Here is a 23,019-nt window from a genome sequence, read left to right as displayed (position 1 = left end):
TCCGTACAGATTTGCAGGTTAATTGACTTGGGTAAAATCATAAATTGTCCCTAGCGTGCGGGATAGTGCTAGTGTACGGGGTGATCGAAGGTCGGCACGGACTCGGTTGCCGAAGTGCCTGTTTCCGTGCTATATCTCTAAAGTCTAAAGATCATGGCAGAATATTAAAGCAAAATTATATCTGTACACAATTATGGATGGTTGCAATGGATAGACAATGCAGTTTCGCAGAAACAATAAATAGAACAAAATAATAAGTGACCTTGCAACAAACTTGAGACATTTGTTTTTTAATTATTAGACAAAAAGATGCAACAAAGTTTTCCTAAAAATTACATAATCCAAAAACTTGATCAGAAAGGAAGATGGTGTCTTTTATTGACACTTATTGCAAATGTTTACATCAAGGCCCCTATAATTTAAAGAGAAAACATGAAACTTTTTGAGTCAAAAAAGGGAAATGGATTGAGGCGTGTGTTCAGGCTTACATGCCTACCATTTTAAAATTAAATCAAATACATAGTTTTGGTGGGGCAGGGTGGTAGGATTTGTGGAGAAATCTTTACTCACTTTAATTAACGTAAAGTTGGTCCATGCTTTCAAAATCCGTGGTACTCAAAATAAACATATTAAATAGGAACTTTTCATTTCTTTTTGGCCTGCATAGTCTGTCGATTAAAACTGAATTAAAAATAAACCTCTTCCAAAAATTGTACGATAATTTAATCTCTGTGTTTATATATAAATTAGACAACAAACTGCAAAAATGGTTGAAAGTAAATGGTTCAGTAGGTTTCAGAGAACTTTCAATTAAACCAGCTTAGTTTGTGAACTAAAGCAAAAATGTAATTCTTCTCCACAGAATAAATATATGATTGTAATTTCCTGCAAATATAAGATAGGGACTAAAAGCTGGAGTGCAGTAATGAAGGAAAGCTCGAAAACAATCTGAAATAACCGAGACTTTGGAAATATAAAGAAAATTAATAACTGCGCTTAATAAGTGAGGATTTTTTATTTCTTTTTACAGTTTGCCGAGTTGAGAAAAATCTAATGATGTTAGAGAGGATTTATATCCTTCTGTCCCAGAGAGAATAGACTTGACGTCAGCTTATGCAGACCTGCAAAAACAATGATTCTGTATTTGAAACTTTTTACAAAGACGCTGTGTTTACAAATCGGATGCTTACAAAGCATGGTTTGGTCGCTTTGGAGGCGGCGGTGGCATTAGCTCAGAGTCCATATCCAGAGATCTTTTCCGTGTGTCTCTTTGGGATATCATTTGATTCCTTTCAATGAAATCAAAAAGGTCATCTTTTGTAACTGGGTTCTTGATACTGTTGCAGACAGCTGGGGAAAGAAAATGGGGAATCAGACATTTACAATGGTGCCAATTCTGCGTCACAATACATAACACATGATTTCTATCAATTTAATTCCTATCTACCCTCGTGACAAAATGTTATAAAAGGACATAAAGTTATAAAGGTCATTGTCCTGAAATTAACCTCATGCTTTGAATATTTTCTGAATGCTTTAAAATAATTTATTTCGTTCTCATAGCTATTCCAAAATGGTCAACAGAAAAGCAATGGAGGCACCTTCCTTCATAATCAATGGTGAAATGAAATGGATGCTGAATTATTGTTGAACATAACCCAAGCCAGCCACAAACCAATTTCAAGTCTTGTCTTTTAACAGCTCATTCAAAAACCCAATCCCGAAAATTTGTGGTCAACGTTCAAATTTATAAAGTGGATCGAGCAGTGAGTTATAATATTATCTAAATGCACTTGAACAAGTCAAAAGGTAAAATGCAAAAGATACTTGAGAAAACTGTCTATTTCAACCTGTAAACAGACATTTTTCTCCCAATGAATAAAATATCCAATTAAAAAAAATCCTGGGTTAACAAGTCGTTATTTTACTGATCCAACAAGATCATTTAAGATAAAATTTGTTATGAAAACAGATTTAAAACAACTTGCTAAAACCTTTTTATTCAACTTATAGATATCTCCCTAAACAATTGTACCAATTGTGTACCAATTGTGAACTTCTAAGTTTGTACAACTTTATTGCTGATAGATCTTCGTTTCTGATCTGCCTTTTGACAAAGTAATTTCAACTTGGAATGATTCTCCCATTGAATAAGTGAACATCATTGTCACAGATACAAGGCTGATTCATCTGCTTCTAAATCCTCCTGATCTTCTTTCCGGCTGTAGATTTTATCTATGTAATAAAAAAAGAATCCCTGGCTCTCGGCTACTTGCGTATCTACTTCCATCTCTTGCTAGATGCGGGAAGATTGTTCCCGATGTTGGGGGAGTCCAGAACCAGGGGTCACAGCTTAAGGATAAGGGGGAAGTCTTCTAGGACCGAGATGAGAAAACATTTCTTCACACAGAGAGTGGTGAGTCTGTGGAATTCTCTGCCACAGAGGGTAGTTGAGGCCAGTTCATTGGCTATATTTAAGAGGGAGTTAGATGTGGCCCTTTTTGCCAAAGGGATCAGGAGGTATGGAGAGAAGGCAGGTACAGGCTACTGAGCTGGATGATCAGCCATGATCATATTGAATGGCGGTGCAGGCTCGAAGGGCCGAATGGCCTACTCCTGCACCTATTTTCTATGTTTCTATGTTTAACATGCGACAGCAGTAGTAATGATATTGCGTTCAGCACTTCATCACGTTGTACAGCACAGAAACAAGCCCTGGCTTCAGCACCCCGCTTCCATGCATTATTGATTATAATTCTGCACCTGCGGTATATAATTTGCATTATGTCAGCCAGCCAGCAATTCTTATAACGCCAATAATCTACTCAGTGGGTCGGGCAGCATCCCAGGAGAACATGGATAGGTGATGTTTCGGGATGATGTTTCAGTTGGACAACATCACCGACCAACGTTCTCCAGGGATGTTGCCTGACCCGTTGAGATTCACCAACACTGTGTCTTTTTGTTTTTAACCAGTCCTTGTTTAGAAACATAGAAACATATCTATTGTAGAAACGATTGTAGAAACGTTTCTACAATCATAGCCAATAACTTGTTTATAATCAGGTAAGAAGTAAGAGGAAGCAAATAGTAGCAGAGACAAAGAGAGCCATAAGATCATGTGATAGGAGCAGAATTAGGCCATTCAGCCCATCAAGTCCACTGCGCCATTCAATCATCGCTGATATATTTCTCCCTTCTAACCCCATTCTCCCCATAACCTCTGACACCCATACTAATCAAGAATCTATCTATCTCTACCTTAAATGTATCCACTGACTGCCTCCACAGCCTTCTATGGCAAAGAATTCCACAGATTCACCACCCTCTGACTAAATAAATTCTTCCACATCTCCTTCCTAAAAGTATGTCCTTTAATTCTAAGGCAATGACCTCTAGTCCTAGACTCTCCCACTAGTGGAAACATCCTCTCCACATCCACTCTATCCAAGCCTTTCACTATACTGTACATTTCAATGAGTCAGTGGATGTTATTCCTTGGATTTCAGAACACCTTTGATAAGGTGCCGCACAAGACTGCTAAACAAGAGTAGATCAATGGTATTAGTGGGAAGATATTAGCATGGAAAGAAGGTTGGCTGAATGGCAGAAGGCAAAGAGTGGGAATAAAGGGGCCTTTTTCTAGTTGGCTGCCAGTGATTAGCGGGGTTTCGCAGAGGTCAGTGCGGGGGCTGCTACACTTCACATAGTATATCAATGATTTTGATGATTGAATTGATGGCTTTGTGGCCAAGGTTGCGGATGATATGAAGATAGATGGAAGGGCAGGTAGTCTAGAGAAAGCAGGGCGCCTGCAGAAGGACTTGGACATGTTGGGAGATGGGGCACAGAAGTGGCAGATGGAATATAGTGTCGCAAAGTGTGGAGTCATGCATTTTGGTGGTAGGAATATAATAGAAGGCGAGACTATTTTCTAAATGGGGAGAGGATTCAGAAATCGGAGGTACAAAGGGACTTTGGAGTGCTGATGCAGGATTCCCAAATGATTAATTTGCAAGTTGAATCGGTTGTAAAGCAGGCAAATGCAATGTTGGCATTAATTTCAAGAGGAGTAGAATATAAAAGCAGGAACATAATGCTGAGGCTATATAAGGCACTGGTCAGACTGCATTTGGAGTATTGTGAGCAGATTCGGGCCCCATATCTGAGGAGAGATGTGGTGGCGTTGGAGAGGGTCCACAGGAGGTTTATGAGAATGGCCCCAGGGTTGACTGGGTTAACGTATGATAAGCGTTTGACATTCCTGGGCCTGTATTTGCTGGAGTTTAGAGGATGAGGGGGGAACCTCATTGAAACTTACCAAATAGTGAGAAGCCCGGATAGTGTGGATGTGGAGAGGATGTTTCCACTAATGGGAGAGACTTGGATTAGAGGGCAAAGCCTCAGAATAAAGGACGTACCTTTAGAAAGGAGATGAGGAGGAATTTCTTTAGTCAGAGAGTGGTGTATCTGTAGAATCCATTGCCACAGACGGCTGTGGAGGCCAAGTCATTGAGTATTTTTAAAGTGGATAATTGACATGAAAATGGGGTTGAGAGGGAAAGATAGATTGGCTATGATTGAATGACAGAGTGAACTCTGGCAGATTGAATGGCAGTGTAGATTAGGGCCAAATGGCCTAATTCTGCTCCTGATTTATGGATTTATGAAGAATGCACATTAGATTAGATATGGAGGAATCTTAGAAGAAAAAAAGTACGCAAAGTGCTCAGTAACTCAGCGGGTCAGGCAGAATCCTTGGGAGGACATGGATAGGTGGCGTCTTGAGTCAGAACCCTTCTCAAAGGAATACTGGCGTGAAGGAGATTATCGAAATTGGGATTATCATGAAGGGATTTGTGAAAATTTATAAATTTTAATTCAAGGCCTTGCTTAAGTAGAAGTTCATGCAGGCCAGGATGGATAGGGTAATGAACAAAAGAGGATTTGACGCTATAAATTTTGGGCAGTACAGTGGCGTAGTGGTAGAGTTGCTGCCTTACAGCGCCAGAGACATGGGTTCGATCCTGACTACGGGTGCTTGTCTGACCGAAGTTTGTACATTCTCCCCGTGACCTTTCTCCAAGATCTTCAGTTTTCTCCCACACTCCAAAGACGTGCAGGTTTATAGGTTAATTGGTTTGGTATAAAATGTAAACCGACCCTAGTATGTGTAGGATAGTGTTATTGTCCGGGGATCGCTGGTCGGCGCGGACTCGGTGGGCCAAAGTGTTCGTTTCCGCGCTGTATCTCTAAACTAAACTAAAACTAAATTCATATTTACAATGGTTACGGTGCAGGAGGATAGCCAAGAGTTAATTGTAATGATCACGTCTAAAGGTAAGCAGGTAAGCAGGTAAGCACGAGATCGACGATTTCACAAAACGAGCTGAGTCAGGCCAAAGGCAAATTATCCGGGGAATAGATTAAGTGACCGGAATCGAATAATGGCTTTGTCTTCCCTACATAGTTAAGGCTTAGATTGATTCATTATTGTCACGTGTAGCGAGGCACAGTTCCGTTTGCATGCTATCTAACCAGATCAGATATGTCAAACATAGATACAATCGGGGGTTCCCCTCTTCCATTATAGATGAAGCTCTCACAAGGGTCTCCTCGATATCCCACAGCTCTGCTCTTGCTCCCCTTCCCCCCATTCATAACAAGGACAGAGTCTCCCTTGTCCTCACCTTCCACCCCATCAGCCATCACATACAGCATATAATCCTCCAACATTTTCGCCACCTCCAATGGGATCCCACTACTGGCCACATCTTCCCATCTCCACCCGTTTCTGCTTTCCGCAGAGACCATTCCTTCCGAAACTTCCTGGTCAACTCGTCCATTCCCACCCAAACCACCCTCTCCCCAGGTGCTTTCCCCTGCAACCGTAGGAGATGCAACACCTGTCCCTTTACCTCCCCCCCTCGACTCCATCCAAGGATCCAAACTCTTTCCAGGTGAGGCCGAGGTTCACTTGCACCTCCTCGAACCTCATCTACCGTATCTGCTGTTCCAGGTGTCAACTTCTCTACATCGGCGAGACCAAGCGCAGGCTCGGCGATCGTTTCGCTGAACACCTCCACTCAGTCCTTCTTAACGTACCTGATCTCCCGGTGGCTCAGCACTTCAACGCTCCCTCCCATTCCCAATCTGACCTTTCTGTCCTGGGCCTCCTCCATTGTCAGAGTGAGGCCCAGCGCAAATTGGAGAAACAGTACCTCATATTTCACTTGGGTAGCTTACAACCCAGCGGTATGAACACTGACTTCTCTAACTTCAGAGAGCCCTTGCTTTCCCTCTCTATCCCCTCCCCTTCCCAGTTCTCCCACTAGTCTTACTGTCTCCGACTACATTCTATGTTTGACCCGCCCCCTCCCCTGCTCGACCCGAAACGTCACCCATTCCTTCTCTCCAGAGATGTTGCCTGACCCTGAGTTGCCTGAGTTACTCCAGCATTTTGTGTCTATCTTCGATTTAAACCAGCATCTGCAGTTCTTTCCTACACATAGAACATAGCACAAAAAGTAAGGAAATTTGTGTTTGGTAGATTATTTATTTGTTGTAACAATGCTTCTTGGCAATAAATCTTATACCGTTGGAAAGCCTGTTTATTCCCCTTTTAAATGGTGCCACATTTGTAAGGAACATGCATTTGTGGGATGAGCAGCAGAGCTGAGTATATGGGTTGCGCCCATGAAAAATTTGCCAAATCTTCTCTGCCAATGCCAAACAGCTTATTCTGCTGTTGTTATTGACTCTTGTTTTGAGCTTCTGGTACCCCCAGGTGCTGACAATCAGGTGCCTGATTGGCACCTGATTGGCAGCATCTGTGAGCATGGGCCCTGCCTGCTACAGTGGTCAGTAGGTGTCTGCTCCAAGAATCGGCATGCCACGTTTGACTGATCTGGATAGGGCCCGTGCGATAGGGCAACTTCAAGCTGGTGTTCCGCAAAACCAAGTTGCGGCATTATTTGGAGTGAGCCCTAGTACCATCTCCAAAGTGAAGGCCAAGTTCCATATAACGGGGGATGTCAGGCCGCGAAGTGGGCGTCCCAAGAAGACGACACCCGAAGAAGACCGTTTCCTCACCCTGTCAGCACTTAGGAACCGTAGGCTGTCTTCTACAGATTTGCAGTCAAGGTTTGCAGGACGATATGGCCGACGGCTCTCTGCCCAGACAATTCGGAACAGACTGCACGCAGCCGATCTCTGGTCTCATAGGGCTGCCAGGAGGCCTGCCATGACTGCCCTTCACCGTCAGGCCCGTTTGCGCTGGTGTCGGCAACATGTGCACTGGAACCTGAACATGTGGAGGAACGTTATGTTCAGCGATGAGTCCAGATTCTACCTACGGCAGTTGGATCATAGGGTCAAAGTGTGGAGAAGACGCGGAGAACGCTATGTTGATTGCTGCACCGATAGAGTAACATCTTTTGGTGGAGGCAGTGTGATGGTGTGGGGCGGCATCTCCCTCACTGGAAAAACGAGGCTTGTCATCATTGGAGGCAATCTCAATGCAGAGAGATATCGAGATGAGATTCTGCAACCAGTGGCAATCCCATATCGCCACAGTCTGGGACCGAACTCTATCCTCCAAGATGACAATGCTCGCCCCCACAGAGCAGGGTTTCTCAGAGACTACCTCCAGAATTTGGGAGTGGAGAGGATGGAATGGCCTGCCAGCAGTCCTGACCTCAACCCCATTGAACACTTGTGGGATCAGCTTGGGCGTGCTGTTCGTGCCAGAGTGACCAACACAACCACGTTGGCTGACTTGCGACAAATGCTGGTTGAAGAATGGGATGCCATCCCACAACAGTGTGTGACCAGGCTGGTGACCAGCATGAGGAGGAGGTGCCAGGCTGTTGTGGCTGTGTATGGTTCTTCCACACGTTACTGAGGCTCCTGTTTATTAAATGAATAAATTGTTAAATTGCCAATATGTCTTGTTTCTTCAGACTTCAATCATCCAATCCACCAAACAACACCGAACAAGAGTCAATGGCAGAATAAGTTGTTTGGCATTGGCAGAGAAGATTTGGCAGATTTTTCATGGGCGCAACCCACATACTCAGCTCTGCTGCTCATCCCACAAATGCATGTTCCTTTCAAATGTGGCACCATTTAAAAGGGGAATAAGCAGGCTTTCCAACGGTATAAGATTTATTGCCAAGAAGCATTGTTACAACAAAGAAATAATCTACCAAACACAAATTTCCTTACTTTTTGTGCTATGTTTAGATACAAACATTTCAAATTCAAGTTCAATAGATCGTGCAAAATGGAATAAATTGAGTTGTAAGATATTTCTTCACCTCCAGTCCTGTCTGTATGTTAGACAAGCAGTCTGACAAATTTGGCAAGTTGGAACCAGGTGCTGTTAGCATACATGTGGAAACAGACACTGCGATTTAAAATGATATTGTTGAGAGGCAGAATGTGATGGGAAATAAAGGGGCAGTCATGGAAAAATCCTTGAGGGACACCAGAGGAATGCTTTAGCTAATAGAAGCCTTTGCATACTAATCTTTGGCTTCAGTCTAATAGTTAAGGAGAAGACTCCAGAGTGTGGAGCACTATTAATCAGGAACGTAGTGAAGAGGTGTTGGGATGATGACTTATCTGTGGCATAGTCACGTACATCACGTGTTGGTGGCACGTGTGTTGGTGGCGCATGTGTCTAGTGCCCTGGTATAAATCCAGATGCCACTGGCAAGCAGATTTTGCAAAAAAGGGAGCCGAGTGTGTAAGCCTCCCCCTGCCAGTACATAACCTCTGCATCATCAAGACTCTCGCAGTGTCTCCTCGTGGCAACACATGGTAACTGGGGCCATATTCAGTCACAGGCTAAACTACGCGGGGATCTCGGAGGATCTCTGGCCCCCAGAGATGCGACGTGCAGGCCCACCGGCGTGTGGACACGTCCTGACGTCCATCAACCAGGTCCCAACGATGGGTTAAATAGCACCCCGCTGCCTTGTAGGTAAGGCTCAGGAGAGCCAAAGGCATTGGAGTTGGAGTCCCTAGAGACGGTCGGCTGATCCCTCGTGCGTCCGCCTTCCGGCAACCGAGTAGGCCCCAGACGAAGCATCCACGCCGTTCCTCTGGAATCAGCCTATTAGGTTGAGAAGGGAATGCGGATGCTGGGCAAGTTTGTATTCCCAATTACCTGCCCAGGCTCAGCGGCCAAATCAAATGGAGAAGACACTGAAAAATCCCCCTCTCCAAGCAGGACAACGCCAAGTCTCACCATCATCTCCCACAGATGGACGGAAGTCACATACAATGTTAAGAATTTCGATAAGAACCTTTGCAGAACTGGGTCAAGTAACAAGGGAGCTGTTTGTAATTCAGACAGATTCTGGGAAACATGAGCAAAACAATGAGAGGCTTATACATATGTGCAAGCACCTTTGAGAGGAAAGTTGGAAATGAGATACAGATAGATGGACAGCAGAGCAAGAATTTGATTTTTTAAGAGAAGGGTGATATGGAAAGATTTGATTGTGTGGGGATTGTTAACAATATTTGCTAGCAACGATCCAGCATGGGAATTTAGGTGGTTACATTTCATCTGGTAACTAATTTTGTGGAAAAGGAGTAAAAAGTTAAAAAAGATGGGTCTCATGGACCAGATGAGGAGAGAGCATGGGGCAGGTAGAGGTGTGGGGAAGACCGGAAACACAAGAAACTAGCAAAATACACAAATTGGGGATGGGCAAAATCTGAGAGTTTAATGGCCTGATGAGGTGGTGGGAGGGAAGCCACAGAATGTATCATTAAAATATTTTTCCTTTTAACTAACCGGCAAAATTGTCAACAATGGCACGCTGTACTGAATGAGTGGCAGCTTGTGTCTACATTTACAATGAAGTCCACCAGCTTTTTGAAAAGACAGAAGGTGGAAGATAAATTAATTAAAAGGAGACCTACCATTAATAATTGGCTTAATTGGTGCTTTTATTTAACCCTTAGCAATAATGTGGTTTTACTGCACCGCCTTCAGAAGTGCAATTACATTAAATTACCATGTTCCATTAAACGGATGCCTGGAGGAAACGCTTGGCCACAAATCATCCCAGGGCAACGAACATTCTCTAACCCACTGACTGCATCTTAATTTGAAACCAACCGCATTCAATGTCTAAACAGACATGAGTCACCATTTGAAATTCAAGGAGCTGCATCTTGAAAATAGAAACTGCAAACATGGGGGAAAATACCAGCAACTGCATATACATGTGTTGGGAGCTTATCCATAATTCCAGCAGGCACTGTGTGTGCGTCTGTGACTCATACCAACAGAACAACAAAATAGTAAGAACTCTGGGTGTTATGTTCATTTATAGTAATGACCCTAAAAAAGAAAATCGAAATCTCCTTAAAAATGTATGGATATTAGAAATGTATGGTCACCAACAACTTGAGAGCAATCCTCAGCTCCTATCTACCTCATTGGAGACCTTCGGACTATCTTTGATCGGGCTTTACTGAACTCTATCTTGCACTACACGTTATTCATGCTCTTCCCTTTATCATGCATTTGTACACTGTGGATGGTTCGATTGTTATCATGTATTGTCTTACTCCTCGCTGAATGGTTAGCATACACAAAAGCTTTTCACTGCAGGTCGGTACACGTGACAAAAATCTAAACCGAACTACAATATTATTAGTAGAAATACGCATCAAGCAGCATCAGGAGACTGGCAGAAAGTAATCGAATAAAATAGAGGATATATAAAAGTAAAATCAGAAGAATGATACTCATAAAACTTTATGTTTGCTTAATTATGGTTCCAATGGATGTCTTTAGCTAAGCAGATTTTTAAAATTTTAATTAGGCCTTACGTTCGAATGCAAAACTCAGAATAGTGAAGTGGTAACGATTAAAGCAGGAATGCACTGAACATACTTTTTGATAAAATTAACATTATGAAGAATACTGCACATAGATAGTGTCTTTTCCCAGCATTGACCTTTTCTTTGCCAGTTATTTTGTTGCTGTTTTACCAAGGAACTGAGGCAAAGTGTGGCTTGCAGTTTGCCAAATTAAAGCAGTATAATTGAAGATCTTGGTAGACCTAGCACAGGCCATAAAGAAACACAAAAGAGTGAAAGCAATTTGCTCTCAAAAGACATTTTAACTCAGATCATGTTGTTTATAAACAAATTGAGCCTTTGGTAGCATCAAATCCAAGATGGCTCCCCACAGCTGATTAATGGAGTGATAGACAGATTTACCTGCCAAACTAGAACCATAGATAGGAAAGATTCACAGAGATATGCGCAGAGCACGGGCAAAAGGTATCAGTTTAGATGGACCACCCTGGCTAACATGGATAATTTGGGCCAAGAGACCAGTTTCTGTGCTGTATGACTGTCACGGCAGTAGTCCAGGGTAATATTACTGAGGGATCATCAGGAAAAGATTTATGGGTGGAGCTGAAAAATAAGAAGGGGATGATTACCTTGTTGGGATTGTACTGTAGGCCTTCAGTAGTCAATGGCAATTAGAGGAATAAATATGCAGGGAGATTGCAGAGTTCTGCAAGAATAACAGGGTGGTCAGAATAGAGGATTTTAACTTTCCTAATATAGACTGGGACTGCTATAAAGGCCTCAGATGGCATGGAATTTGTTGAGTGTGTTCAGGAAAGTTTCCTCATTCTATAGATGGAAAGGACAAAGTTCGATTACTCTTGCGAAATAGGCCAGGGTAAGTGACTGAGATGACAACGAAGGAGCACCTTGGGACCAGAGACAATAGTTCTATTAGTTTTTAAATGGTGATGGAAAAGGACAAAACTGACCCAAATTTTCAAGTTCTAAATTGGGGCAGGGTGAATTTTTATGGTATTAGACTTGCAAAAGTTGATTGTTGATAAGTTATCTGCAGGCAAAGAGATGTCCAGTAAATACGAGACTATTAAAAAAAGAGACAGCGAGGGTTCAAGGTCTATATGTTTCTGTTAGAATGAAGGACAAGGCTGAAACGAGTAGAGAACTCTGAATGAGAAGATATTGCAATTTTGGTCAGAAAAAGGTCTAAGCAGCTGGGATCAAGCGAATCTCTGGAGTATAGGGGATGTTGGAGTATATTTAAGAAGGAAATCTTAAATATGCCCATATGTATTAAAGGAGGGTAAACAGGGACAGGGGCTGATTAGGGACAGTCACAAATTCGAGTATCACAAATTTGACCGAGTGAAGTAACCAAGAAGGTCAATAAGGGTAGGGTGGTAAATATGATCGAAATGGACCTCTGCAAGACCTATTATGGTTCTGCATGGTAAGCTGTTCTGGAAGATTAGATCACATAGGATCCATGGAGAGCAAGCTAACTGGATACATAATTAGCTTGATGGCCAAATGTAGACTGTCACGGTAGAAGTATGTTTTTTGGACTGGAGTCCGGTTACTGGTGGTGTGCCTCCATGATCGGTACTGGGCCCCATTGTTGTTTGTCATCTATTTCAAAGATTTGGATGAGAATGTACAAGGCACGGTATGTAATTTTGCAGATGACACTGAAATAGGTGGTATTGGAGACAATGCAGATGGTTGCCAAGACTTACAGCAGAAGCCAAAGGAAGCTGGGGAGTGTTGTAGAACAGAGGGACTTCGGAATACACGTACACAGTTCCCTGAAAGTGAACAGGGTGACGATGAAGACTTTTGGCACTCTGGCCTTCATCAGTAAGTGCATTGAGTATGGATGTTGGAAGGCTGCATTGCAGTTGTACAATGATGGTGAGGCCACATTTGTATATTGTAACCAGTTTTGACCATACTTTTGTAGAAAAGCTGCCATTAAGCAGGTAAGAGTATAGAAAATATTTACAAGGATGTTGTCAGGACTCAGTTTCAGCTGAGTTTAGTTTATTGTCACGTGCACCCAGTGAAAAGCTTGTGTTGTAGAGGAATTGTTGAGGAACTGAGTTGTAGGGAGAGGTTGGGCAGCCTAGACTTTATTCCTTGGGCCGTAGGAGACTGACTGATGATCTTAAGGAGGTATATAAAATCACGAGGGGGCATAAATAGGGTGAATGAACGCAATTTTTTTCCCAGGGTTGGGATATCAAGAACTAGAGGGCATGGTCTGAAGAAGGGTCTCGACCCGAAACGTCACCCATTCCTTCTCTCCCGAGATGCTGCCTGACCTGCTGAGTTACTCCAGCATTTGGTGAATAAATAGATTTGTACCAGCATTTGCAGTTATTTTCTTAATTTCATAGTAACCTGAGAGGCAACTTCTTCATGCCATGGTGGCTCATATATGGAACGTGCCATGAAGCAAAGTGGTTGAGGCAGGTACAGTAGCATAATTTAAAAGATATTTGGACAGCTACATGGATAGGAAATGCTTAGAGGGATGTAGGTCAAACGCAGGCAAATGGCACTAGCTCAAATGTATATCTTGGTCGGCATGGTCGAGATGGGCCAAAGGCCTATTTCCATGCCGTATGGCTCTGTGACACCTCCATCTCTCCCCTCCCAATGGTCCAGCTTGCCCAAGTATTTTCCAATGTTCTATAGATTCAGGATCAGTTCCTGTGGATTGGAGGGTAGCTAATATTATCCCACTTATCAAGAAAGGAGGGAGAGACAAAACAGGGAAATTATAAACCAGTTAGCCTGACATCGGTGGTGAGGAAGATGCTGGTGTCAATTATAAAAGATGACATAGTGGCACATTTGGATAGCAGTAACAGGATCTATCCGAGTCAGCATGGATTTATGAAGGGGAAATCATGCTTGACTAATCTTCTGGAATTGTTTGAGGATGTAACTAGGAAAATGGATGAGGGAGAGCCAGTGGATGTAGTGTACCTGGACTTTCAGAAAACCTTTGATTAGGTCCCACATAGGAGATTAGTGGGCAAAATTAGAACACATGTTGGGGGTAGGGTATTGACATGGATAGAAAATTAATTGGCAGACAGGAAACAAAGAGTAGGGATTAACGGTTCCCTTTCAGTATGGCAGGCAGTGACTAGTGGGGTACCGCAAGGCTTGGTGCTGAGACCGCAGCTATTTACAATATACATTAATGATTTAGATGAAGGGATTAAAAGTAACATTAGCAAATTTGCAGATGACATAAAGCTGGGTGGCAGTGTGAACTGTGAGGAGGATGCTATGAGGATGTAGGGTGACTTGGACAGGTTGAGTGAGTGGGCAGATGCATGGCAGATGCAGTTTAATGTGGATAAATGTGAGGTTATCCACTTTGGTGGCAAGAACAGGAAAGCAGATTACTATATGAATGGTGTCAAGTTAGGAAACGGGGAACTACAACGAGATCTGGGTGTCCTTGTACATCAGTCACTGAAAGTAAGCATGCAGGTACAGCAGGCAGTGAAGAAAGCTAATGGCATGTTGACCTTCATAACAAGAGGAGTTGAGTACAGGAGCAAAGAGGTCTTTCTGCAGTTGTACAGGGCCCTAGTATTGTGTGCAGTTTTGGTCTCCAAATTTGAGGAAGGACATTCTTGCTATTGAGGGAGTGCAGCGTAGGTTCACAAGGTTAATTCCCAGGATGGCTGGACTGTCATATGTTGAAAGAATGGAGCGACTGGGCTTGTATACACTGGAATTTAGAAGGATGAGAGGGGATCTTATTGAAACATATAAGATTATTAAGGGATTGGACAAGCTAGCGGCAGGAAACATGTTCCCAATGTTGGGGGAGTCCAGAACCAGGGGCCACAGTTTAAGAATAAGGGTAGGCCATTTAGAACAGAGACGAGGAAAAACTTTTTCACCCAGGGGGTTAGTTGTGCATCTGTGGAATTCTCTGCCTCAGAAGACAGTGGAGGGCGATTCTCCGGATGCTTTCAAGAGAGAGTTAGATAGAGCTCTTAAAGATAGCGGAGTCAAGGGATATGGGGAGTAGGCAGGAACGGGGTACTGATTGTGGATGATCAGTATGATCACACGGAATGGCGGTGCTGGCTAAAAGGGCCGAATGGCCTCCTCCTGCACCTATTGTCTATATTGTTTATCTCATCGTTTTAAGAGACTGAATTTCAGTGATAAACCACTAAATTGATTTATATATTTTAACTTTGGCAACAAGTAAAATCTTGTAACAGGAAACCGCTTATTATTTTGTAATTCAGTGAAAGCAAATGCATTAACTGATTCAGAAGTACAGAGTAAAATGATAGCGACAAATTGTAACTCAATAAAACAAGTAATCTTTTAGCGAGAACTTGATATCTTTGTAGAAAACATAGAAAAATAGGTGCAGATGTAGGCCATTCGACCCTTCGAGCCAGCACCACCATTCAATACGATCATGGCTGATCATCCAGAATCAGCACTCCGTTCCTGCTTTTTCCCCCATATCCCTTGATTCATTTAGTCCTAAGAGCTAAATTTAACTCTCTCTTGAAAATATTCATTGAATTAGCCTCCACTGCCTTCTGTGGCAGAGAATTCCACAGATTCACAACTATCTTGGTGAAGATGTTTTTCCTCATCTCAGTCCTAAATGGCCTACCCCTTATTCTTAAACTGTGACCCCTGGTTCTGGACTCCCCCAACATCGGGAACATTTTTCCTGCATCTAGCCTGTCCAATCCTTTAAGAATTTTATATGTTTCTATAAGATCCCCTCTCATCCTTTGAATTCCAGTGAATACAAGCCAGGTCGACCCATTCTTTCATCATTTGTCAGTCACGCCATCCCGGGAATTAACCTGGTGAAACTACGCTGCACTCCCTCAATAGCGATAATGTCCTTCCTCAAATTAGAAGACCAAAATTGCACACAATACTCCAGGTGCGGTCTCACCAGGGCCCTGTACAACTGCAGTAGGACCTCCTTGCTCCTAAAATCAAATCCTCTCGCATTGAGGGCCAACATGCCATTAGCTTTCTTCACTGCCTGGTGTACCTGCATGCTTACTTTCAGTGACTGATGTACAAGCACACCCAGGTCTCGTTTCACCTCCCCTTTTCCTAATCTGACACCGTTCAGATAATAATCTGCCTTCCCGTTCTTGCCACCAAAGTGGATAACCTCACATTTATCCACTTTATACTGCATCTGTCATGCATCTGCCCACTCACCCAACCTATCCAAGTCACCCTGCAACCTCATAGCATCCTCATCGCAGCTCACACTCCCACCCAGCTTTGTGTCATCCGCAAACTTGGAGATGTCACATTTAATTCCCTCGTCTAAATCGTTAATATAGATTGGTAATAACGGGGGTCCCAGCACCGAGCCTTGAGGCACCCCACTAGTCACTGCCTATCATTCTGAAAAGGACCCGTTAATTCCTACTCTTTGCTTCCTGTCTGCCAACCAGTTCTCTATCCATGTCAACACCATGTGCTCTAATTTTGCACATTAATCTCTTGTGTGGGACCTTGTCAAAGGCTTTTTGAAAGTCCAGATATTGGCTCGCCCTTATCCATTCTACTTGTTACATCCTCAAAAAATTCCAGAAGATTAGTCAAGCATGCTTTCCCCTTCATAAATCCATGCTGACTTTGACCGATCCCGTGTGCAGTGAACTCTGTAATAGGGCCGTATCTTTGTCTTTTCTTGAACGAACAAAATGTTTCATTTAAACAGGATCCGGAGGGGCCCCATTGATGATAGGACTTCAAGAAATAGTTAAAATTGGAAAAGAGAACAAACGTCACCATCTTTTGCAAGCAGAAACAAATTATCATTAACACCCTTTTGTTCTTCTTTATTTTTGTCTTTCTCACTGTTTGAACAGTGAATACAATGCAGAAACCCAGTGATTATCTTGAGTAGTTCTCACAGATCGTTAACTTTGACAGCATCTCTAATATTACCAGCTCACATTGTTTAAAGCATCAAAAGCAGAAATGTAAAAATGTTAATAATCAGTTATCCATTTGATTTAAAAAAATGTTATTTCTGCTCTTATATCATGTTTACCGGCTGCTGATTCAGCTTCATGGTTTTTGCACTATTGCCCAAGATCAAATTCTTCCACTGCAGATTCATATAATTATTTCTGCTTCCTTGATTTGACTGCTTCATGTTAACAATATATGGGTTATTCATTCCAGCTTTGTTCCTTCTTATGGTACTGACTGTTGATGGACAAATCTCCATGGGCTCTACTACACCCCACTGCCAAAATCAAATAGTCACTCTCTCAAGAGTCTAGAAGGCAAGAAGCAGCTGGTTATTTAACATCAGAGCCCAGCTCAACGTTATCCTTCAAACATGCACATGTCCATTAAGATTCACAGCACTGCGATATGTAGGAGGCTGCTTCTTTCTGGTCAAGACTGGATAAGTGAAAAATTGAAATTTTACTGCTTCACTGTGTAAGATCAGGCAGTTTTGACTTTTAGCTTTGGTAGTTTTGGGTTGGAATCCTTCTTCAGACTGATTGATTCATTGTACTAAGGGGGAGAAAGCTGGAAGAGAGGTAGGGGCAAGGACTGGACAAGCTAGATGCAACCTATAAAAGGTTTGGACAAGCTAGATGCAGGAAAAATGTTCCCAATGTTGGGGGAGTCCAGAACCAGGGGCCACAGTCTAAGAATAAAGGGGAGGCCATTTAAAACTGAGGTGAGAAAACACTTTTTCACCCAGAGAGTTGTGAATTTGTGGAATTCTCTGCCACAGAAGACAGTGGAGGCCAATTCACTGGTTGAATTTAAAAGAGAGTTAGATAGAGCTCTAGGGGCTAGCGGAATCAAGGGATATGGGGAGAAGGCAAGCACAGATTACTGATTGTGGATGATCAGCCATGATCATGATGAATGGCGACGCTGGCCCAAAGGGCCAAATGGCCTCCTCCTGCACCTCTTTTCTATGGGCAGGATAAAGCTTGGTAAGTGATAGCCAGACTTTGTCCCATCCCCACCTGTCTTCCAGCTTCTCCCCACCCCCCACTACAATCAATCTGAAGTAGGGCCCCAACCTGAAACTTCGACTATCTATGTTCTCCAGAGATGCTGTCTGGCCCGTTGAGTTATTCCAGCATCTGCAATTCCTTGTGTCTAGAAATTATAATAATTGTTCAGGGAAACACTTGGATATGAAGGACGGCTCACAATTGGGAAAAGATCCAAAGCAGTTCAGTGATAAAGCCACAAATAACAAATCACCAAACAGCGATAGAGGACCAGTTTAATTAAAAAGCATGATGAAAGAGAAAGATACTGAGATGACTGAAGATGGGAGATAACAAAGCAGATGAGTATGGAAAACTTTTGAATGTAAAGAGTTCTATCGCCAGAAGTGTGGGAAATGCAAAATTCAGATGATGAGATGAAGAAGCACGAGGCTGCAGAGATGGGGAGAGACTGCAACACAGAGAAACATGAACACAGGCGAGGATTTGGAAAGTAAAACCAGGAAACCAATGAAGGTTATCAATAATTTGCAGGTATTAGTGTGCGAGAAAGTGAAAGATGTGTTTCTAATTCTGTGAATTAGAATTGGTCTTAGGAAGCACTTATGACATTCAATACAGTCGATGCCTACTACCTAACGTTGATTCATAAATTCGCATTTGGAATAGATGTTAAAACAAAGGAGCATAGGTGTTCAAAATCAGGAGAGGAATAGATGTGTACAAAATCATGAGAGAAATAGATCGGGTAGACGCACAAAGTCTTTTGCCCAGAGTAGGGGATCGAGAACCAGTGGACATGGGTTTAAGATGAGGAGGGAAAGATTCAATAGGAACCTGAGGGGTGACATTTTCCACACAAAGGGTGGTGGGTGTATGGAACGAGCTGCAGGGGGAGGTAGTTCAGGCAGGTACTATTGCAATGTTTAAGAAACGCTTAGACAGGTACATGGATAGGACAAGTTTAGAGGGATAAGGACAAATGCAGGCAGATGGGACTAGTGACGTTGGGACATGTTGGCTGGTGTGGGCAGGTTGTGCCGAAGAGCCCTTTTCCACGCTGTATGACTCTATGGCACAGATTGGCATGCAGTTTCCAATTCCAGGCATTATTCATTCAAATCAGCTTTCAAGCCAATGTTTTTTAGATTTTTAGATTTTAGATTCTACAGCGCGGAAACAGGCCCTTTCCGCCCACCAAGTCCGCGCCGCCCAGCGTTCCCCGCACATTAACACTATCCTACACACACCAGGGACAATTTTTACATTTACCCAGTCAATTAACCTACAAACCTGCACGTCTTTGGAGTGTGGGAGGAAACCGAAGATCTCGGAGAAAACCCACGCAGGTCACGGGGAGAACGTACAAACTCCATACAGACGGCGCCCGTAGTCAGGATCGAACCTGAGCCTCCGGCGCTGCATTCGCTGTAAGGCAGCAACTCTACCACTGCGCCACCGTGTAAAAAAAGTTTTGGAGTTTGGGTTTCAATTAAATCCCCAAATTTCTCTGCATAGAGTGGTTTCCTCAGCTAGTAGCTTCCAAGCCAGTTTTTTTAAATGTTGGAATTTGGACTTCAATCTAATCACCAAATTTATTTGCATTGAGCAGCTTCCTCAGTTAGTCTAGAAGGCAAATGTCAACATCAATTCTGTGTGTCTAGAGTGGCAGATAGGCCAGGTAACACCAATGAGTTTCTTTAAAGTAAGTCAGTGAGCCACCTAGATTTTTGTAGTTTAGTGGTATGAATGGGATTTGAAATCATGTGATCTGGTTATTAGGCAAGGCCCCTGATTGACCAATGCAGCAACTTAACTATTGTGTTATGTGTATGTTATTGTACCCCAGATGTATCCACATTTGTAGGACTGAGGAAATTTAGTTTGGGACGAATATTATGCTACAATGATTCTGGTGCCTCTGTGCGTAAGGTCAGCAAATTCTCCACTGGTGTCGAGAATTTGGAGTCCAGTTAAATCTCATCTGAAGAAGGGTCCCGACCTGAAATATCACCCATCCTTTTTCTCCACAGATGCTTGCCTGACCCGCTGAGTTACTCCACCACGTGTCTATCTTCGGTATAAACCAGCATCTGCAGTTCCTTTCTACACATTCAGTTAAGTAGAGTTAGGAATTGCTTATGAGGAGCATTACCACCAGCTCAGGACAATGCGACACTCCAGCACTATTTTGAAAGCAAGGAGATGGCATCTGGGTGCACGACATCCAAGGTAAAAATTTAAGCATTATTATCTTAATTTACTTTGATCCTGGTGATCAGAATTGATTTTCATCGCTCACTCCAGATCTGTTATAAGAGCACATTCCAGGCCTCAACTGAGATTCATTGGACTTAAAAGGTTCATTAATTTTTGAAAGAGAAATTGTACCATTAAATAGAAGGCAACATGTAATCAAATAAATGATAATGCAAAATATAAATCCAAAGAGGAAAAAAAAACCCCGCCATAATCCATCGATATTTAGCCCGCTTGGAAAATGTCAAAACTGCTTACCCATAGCTGTGTCGTAGGAGTTGGGGAAGCTCTTGTCCACCCTTTCTCGCATTATAACCCAACTATTGTTCTCAAACTTGCATTCAATGATCTTGTTGTCAAATGCTCTCAGTTCTTTGTTCACCTAAAACACAAAACACAGATGAGAAATAAGAAAATGAAATAATACAAATCCTGCAGATGTTGGACACCTGCAAAAAAGGTAGAAACTAATGACAACACTAAGCTTCTGCAGAGAAAGAAACGCAGCGTGACTATGGAAGTATAACAGGAGGCCACAGATGTTGGAATCTTGAGCAAAAAATGAAATGATGCAGTAACTGCGGCACGGTGGCGCAGCGGTAGAGTTGCCGCCTCACAGTGCCAGAGATCCGGGTTCCATCCTGACCTACGGGTGCTGTCTGTATGGAGTTTGTACACTCTTCTTGTAACCGCTTGGGTTTCTCCGGGTGCTCTGGTTTTTTCCCCACGCTCCAAAGACGTGCAGGTCTGTGGGTTAATTAGCTTTGGTAAAGATTGTAAATTGTCCCTAGCGTATAGGATAGTGCTCGTGTATGGGGATTGCTGGTCTGCGCGGACTTGGTGGGCCGAAGGTCCTGTTTCTGCGCTGTACCTCTTGAAAAAAACCTCAATGGGTCAGGTAGCAACTAGGGAGGAAAGGTGACACTACATTTCAGGTCGGGACCCTTCTTCAGAATGATTGAGTGGGGGTGGGGGAAGGTTGGGAAGGTTGGAGAAGGCTGGAAAAGAACAGGAGGGAGTGGGGCAAAGCCTGGCAAGTGATAGGTGGATACAGGTGAGGGGAGTGATCGGCAGATGGCTGGAGTAAGGATACAGATTAATAGGAGACAAAAGGGTACCAAAGAAAGAAAGAAGAGCGAAATGTAAAGGAGGGAGGGATCCGAGTGGAAGGGGGAAAGGGAAATATGGACCAAGGGAGTGGGAGATGAGCATACGATGGAGGGGAAAGGAGCAGGGTGACCAGGGTGGTGGGAGATGGCTGAAGAAATGTGCGTGCACCGGGATGGGGGAGGCAGAGGAAGGACAGGAGGGGTGAGGGGACATTCATACTTTTGGGTTGTACGCTACCCAAATGGAATACAACGCCTGCTCAATCTCCAGATTGACAACCATTTTAACTCACCTTCCCATCCCCTTACTGACACCTCTGCCCTTGGTCTCCCCTACTGCCAGAATAACACCCTCCACAGGCAAACTGATGAAACAGCACCCCATATTCTGCTTGGGCAGCTTACAAACCAGTAATATATAATCTCCACCCCGATGCACACCCATTTCTCAGACCATCTTCCAATGTCACCCAACCCTACTCTTTTACCCCTCCTTTGTACACATCTCCCATCCCCGAGTCCCTATCTCCTTTTCAACCCCCCTCTCTCCCCGCATTCTTTTCCACCCATATCCCTCCCCCCAGCCTCATATTTGACTCCTCCACTTCTCCTTATCTGACACCCTTGTTTCCTGTTCATGTCTAGCTTTTGTCACTTACTCTATCCATCCATCTGCCAACTAACCCCCCTCGCCCTCCGCCCCCCGCCCCCCCTGTACCCACCTATCACTTTCCATCCTTTGTCCCGCCCCACCTCTCTTTTCCAGCTTTCTTCCCCCGACTCCATCAGTCTGGAGACGGGTCCTGATCCGAATTGTCTGTCCATTCCCTCCACAGATGCTGCCTGATCCGCTGAGTTCCTCCTGCACTTTGTGTTTTGCTCATGGGCTAGAATGTGCTCTGTTATATTTTTAAGTCATAACTGCAAGAACTGTGTCTTACCTTAGAAAACCTTTTACAAAATAATGATTGAGGTTTCTGAGTTTATCTTCAGGGTGGACATCTTTGGGGGATACCTAGGGGTCTCCCAGCCCTATTTGCAAGTGTCTCTTCCTAGATATATCCATGCTGTCTCAACTGTTTGGAGTTTGGAGATATTTGTAGAGGGCGGCACAGTGGCTCAGCGGTAGTGTTGCTGCTTTACCGCGACGGAGAACAGGGTTTAATCCTGACCACGGGTGCTGTCTGTACGGAGTTTGTACGTTCTTCCTGTGCCCTGCGTGGGGTTTCTCTGGGAGCTTTGGTTTCTTCCCACATTCCAAAGACGTACAGGTTTGTAGCTTTATTGACTTTGGTAAAAAATTGTAAATTGTCCCTCGTGTGTGTAGGATAGTGTTAGTGTGCGGGTATCGCTGGTTTCGGCGCGGACTCGGTGGGCCAATGGGACTGTTTCCGCGCTATACCTCTAAACTAAACTAAATTTGGTGTATGGAAAATTCATCTTATTTGGATCTGAATCTGAGACTGTGTTAAAAACGGCAGGGAATTTTCAGTCCTTATGTCTTCATTATCATCTCACAAATTAATACCCACGTCCATCTCCAACATCTGCAAATCAATTCTGTATTCAAACCGAGTCTCCTCCCTATTTAACTCCCTTCACTTTTTGGCTGCTCTAATTTACACTATTCACCCTATCTGCATTAATTATCTTTACAAATATTTGTATCTATCTTGATTAAATTCTACTTTATTGCTTCCTTTATTGCCATCACAGCTAGTTTCTTTCTACATTTTAATGTTTACCTTCCCACACATGTCTGTGAGTTGCCATTGAAGCTTCATTTT

General features: G+C 43.3%; 1 protein-coding gene across 2 annotated transcripts in view; it reads right to left on the bottom strand.

Moving 5' to 3' along the window:
• Positions 1-323: 323 nt before the first annotated feature.
• Positions 324-23,019, bottom strand: part of rngtt (RNA guanylyltransferase and 5'-phosphatase) — a 268,716-nt gene continuing 246,020 nt past the window's right edge. For both annotated transcript variants that reach the window (XM_078400229.1, XM_078400230.1), the window contains 2 exons: positions 20,382-20,505; positions 324-1,350 (listed from right to left, as the gene is read on the bottom strand). In XM_078400229.1, the coding sequence (XP_078256355.1) occupies positions 1,187-1,350; positions 20,382-20,505 (288 nt within the window). In that variant the 3' untranslated portion in view covers positions 324-1,186. The remainder of the gene's footprint in view (positions 1,351-20,381; positions 20,506-23,019) is intronic.

The sequence above is a fragment of the Rhinoraja longicauda genome, chromosome 5 (genome assembly GCF_053455715.1).
Source record: "Rhinoraja longicauda isolate Sanriku21f chromosome 5, sRhiLon1.1, whole genome shotgun sequence".
NCBI lineage: Eukaryota > Metazoa > Chordata > Chondrichthyes > Rajiformes > Arhynchobatidae > Rhinoraja > Rhinoraja longicauda.
This window is presented reverse-complemented; position numbering and strand designations above follow the sequence as displayed.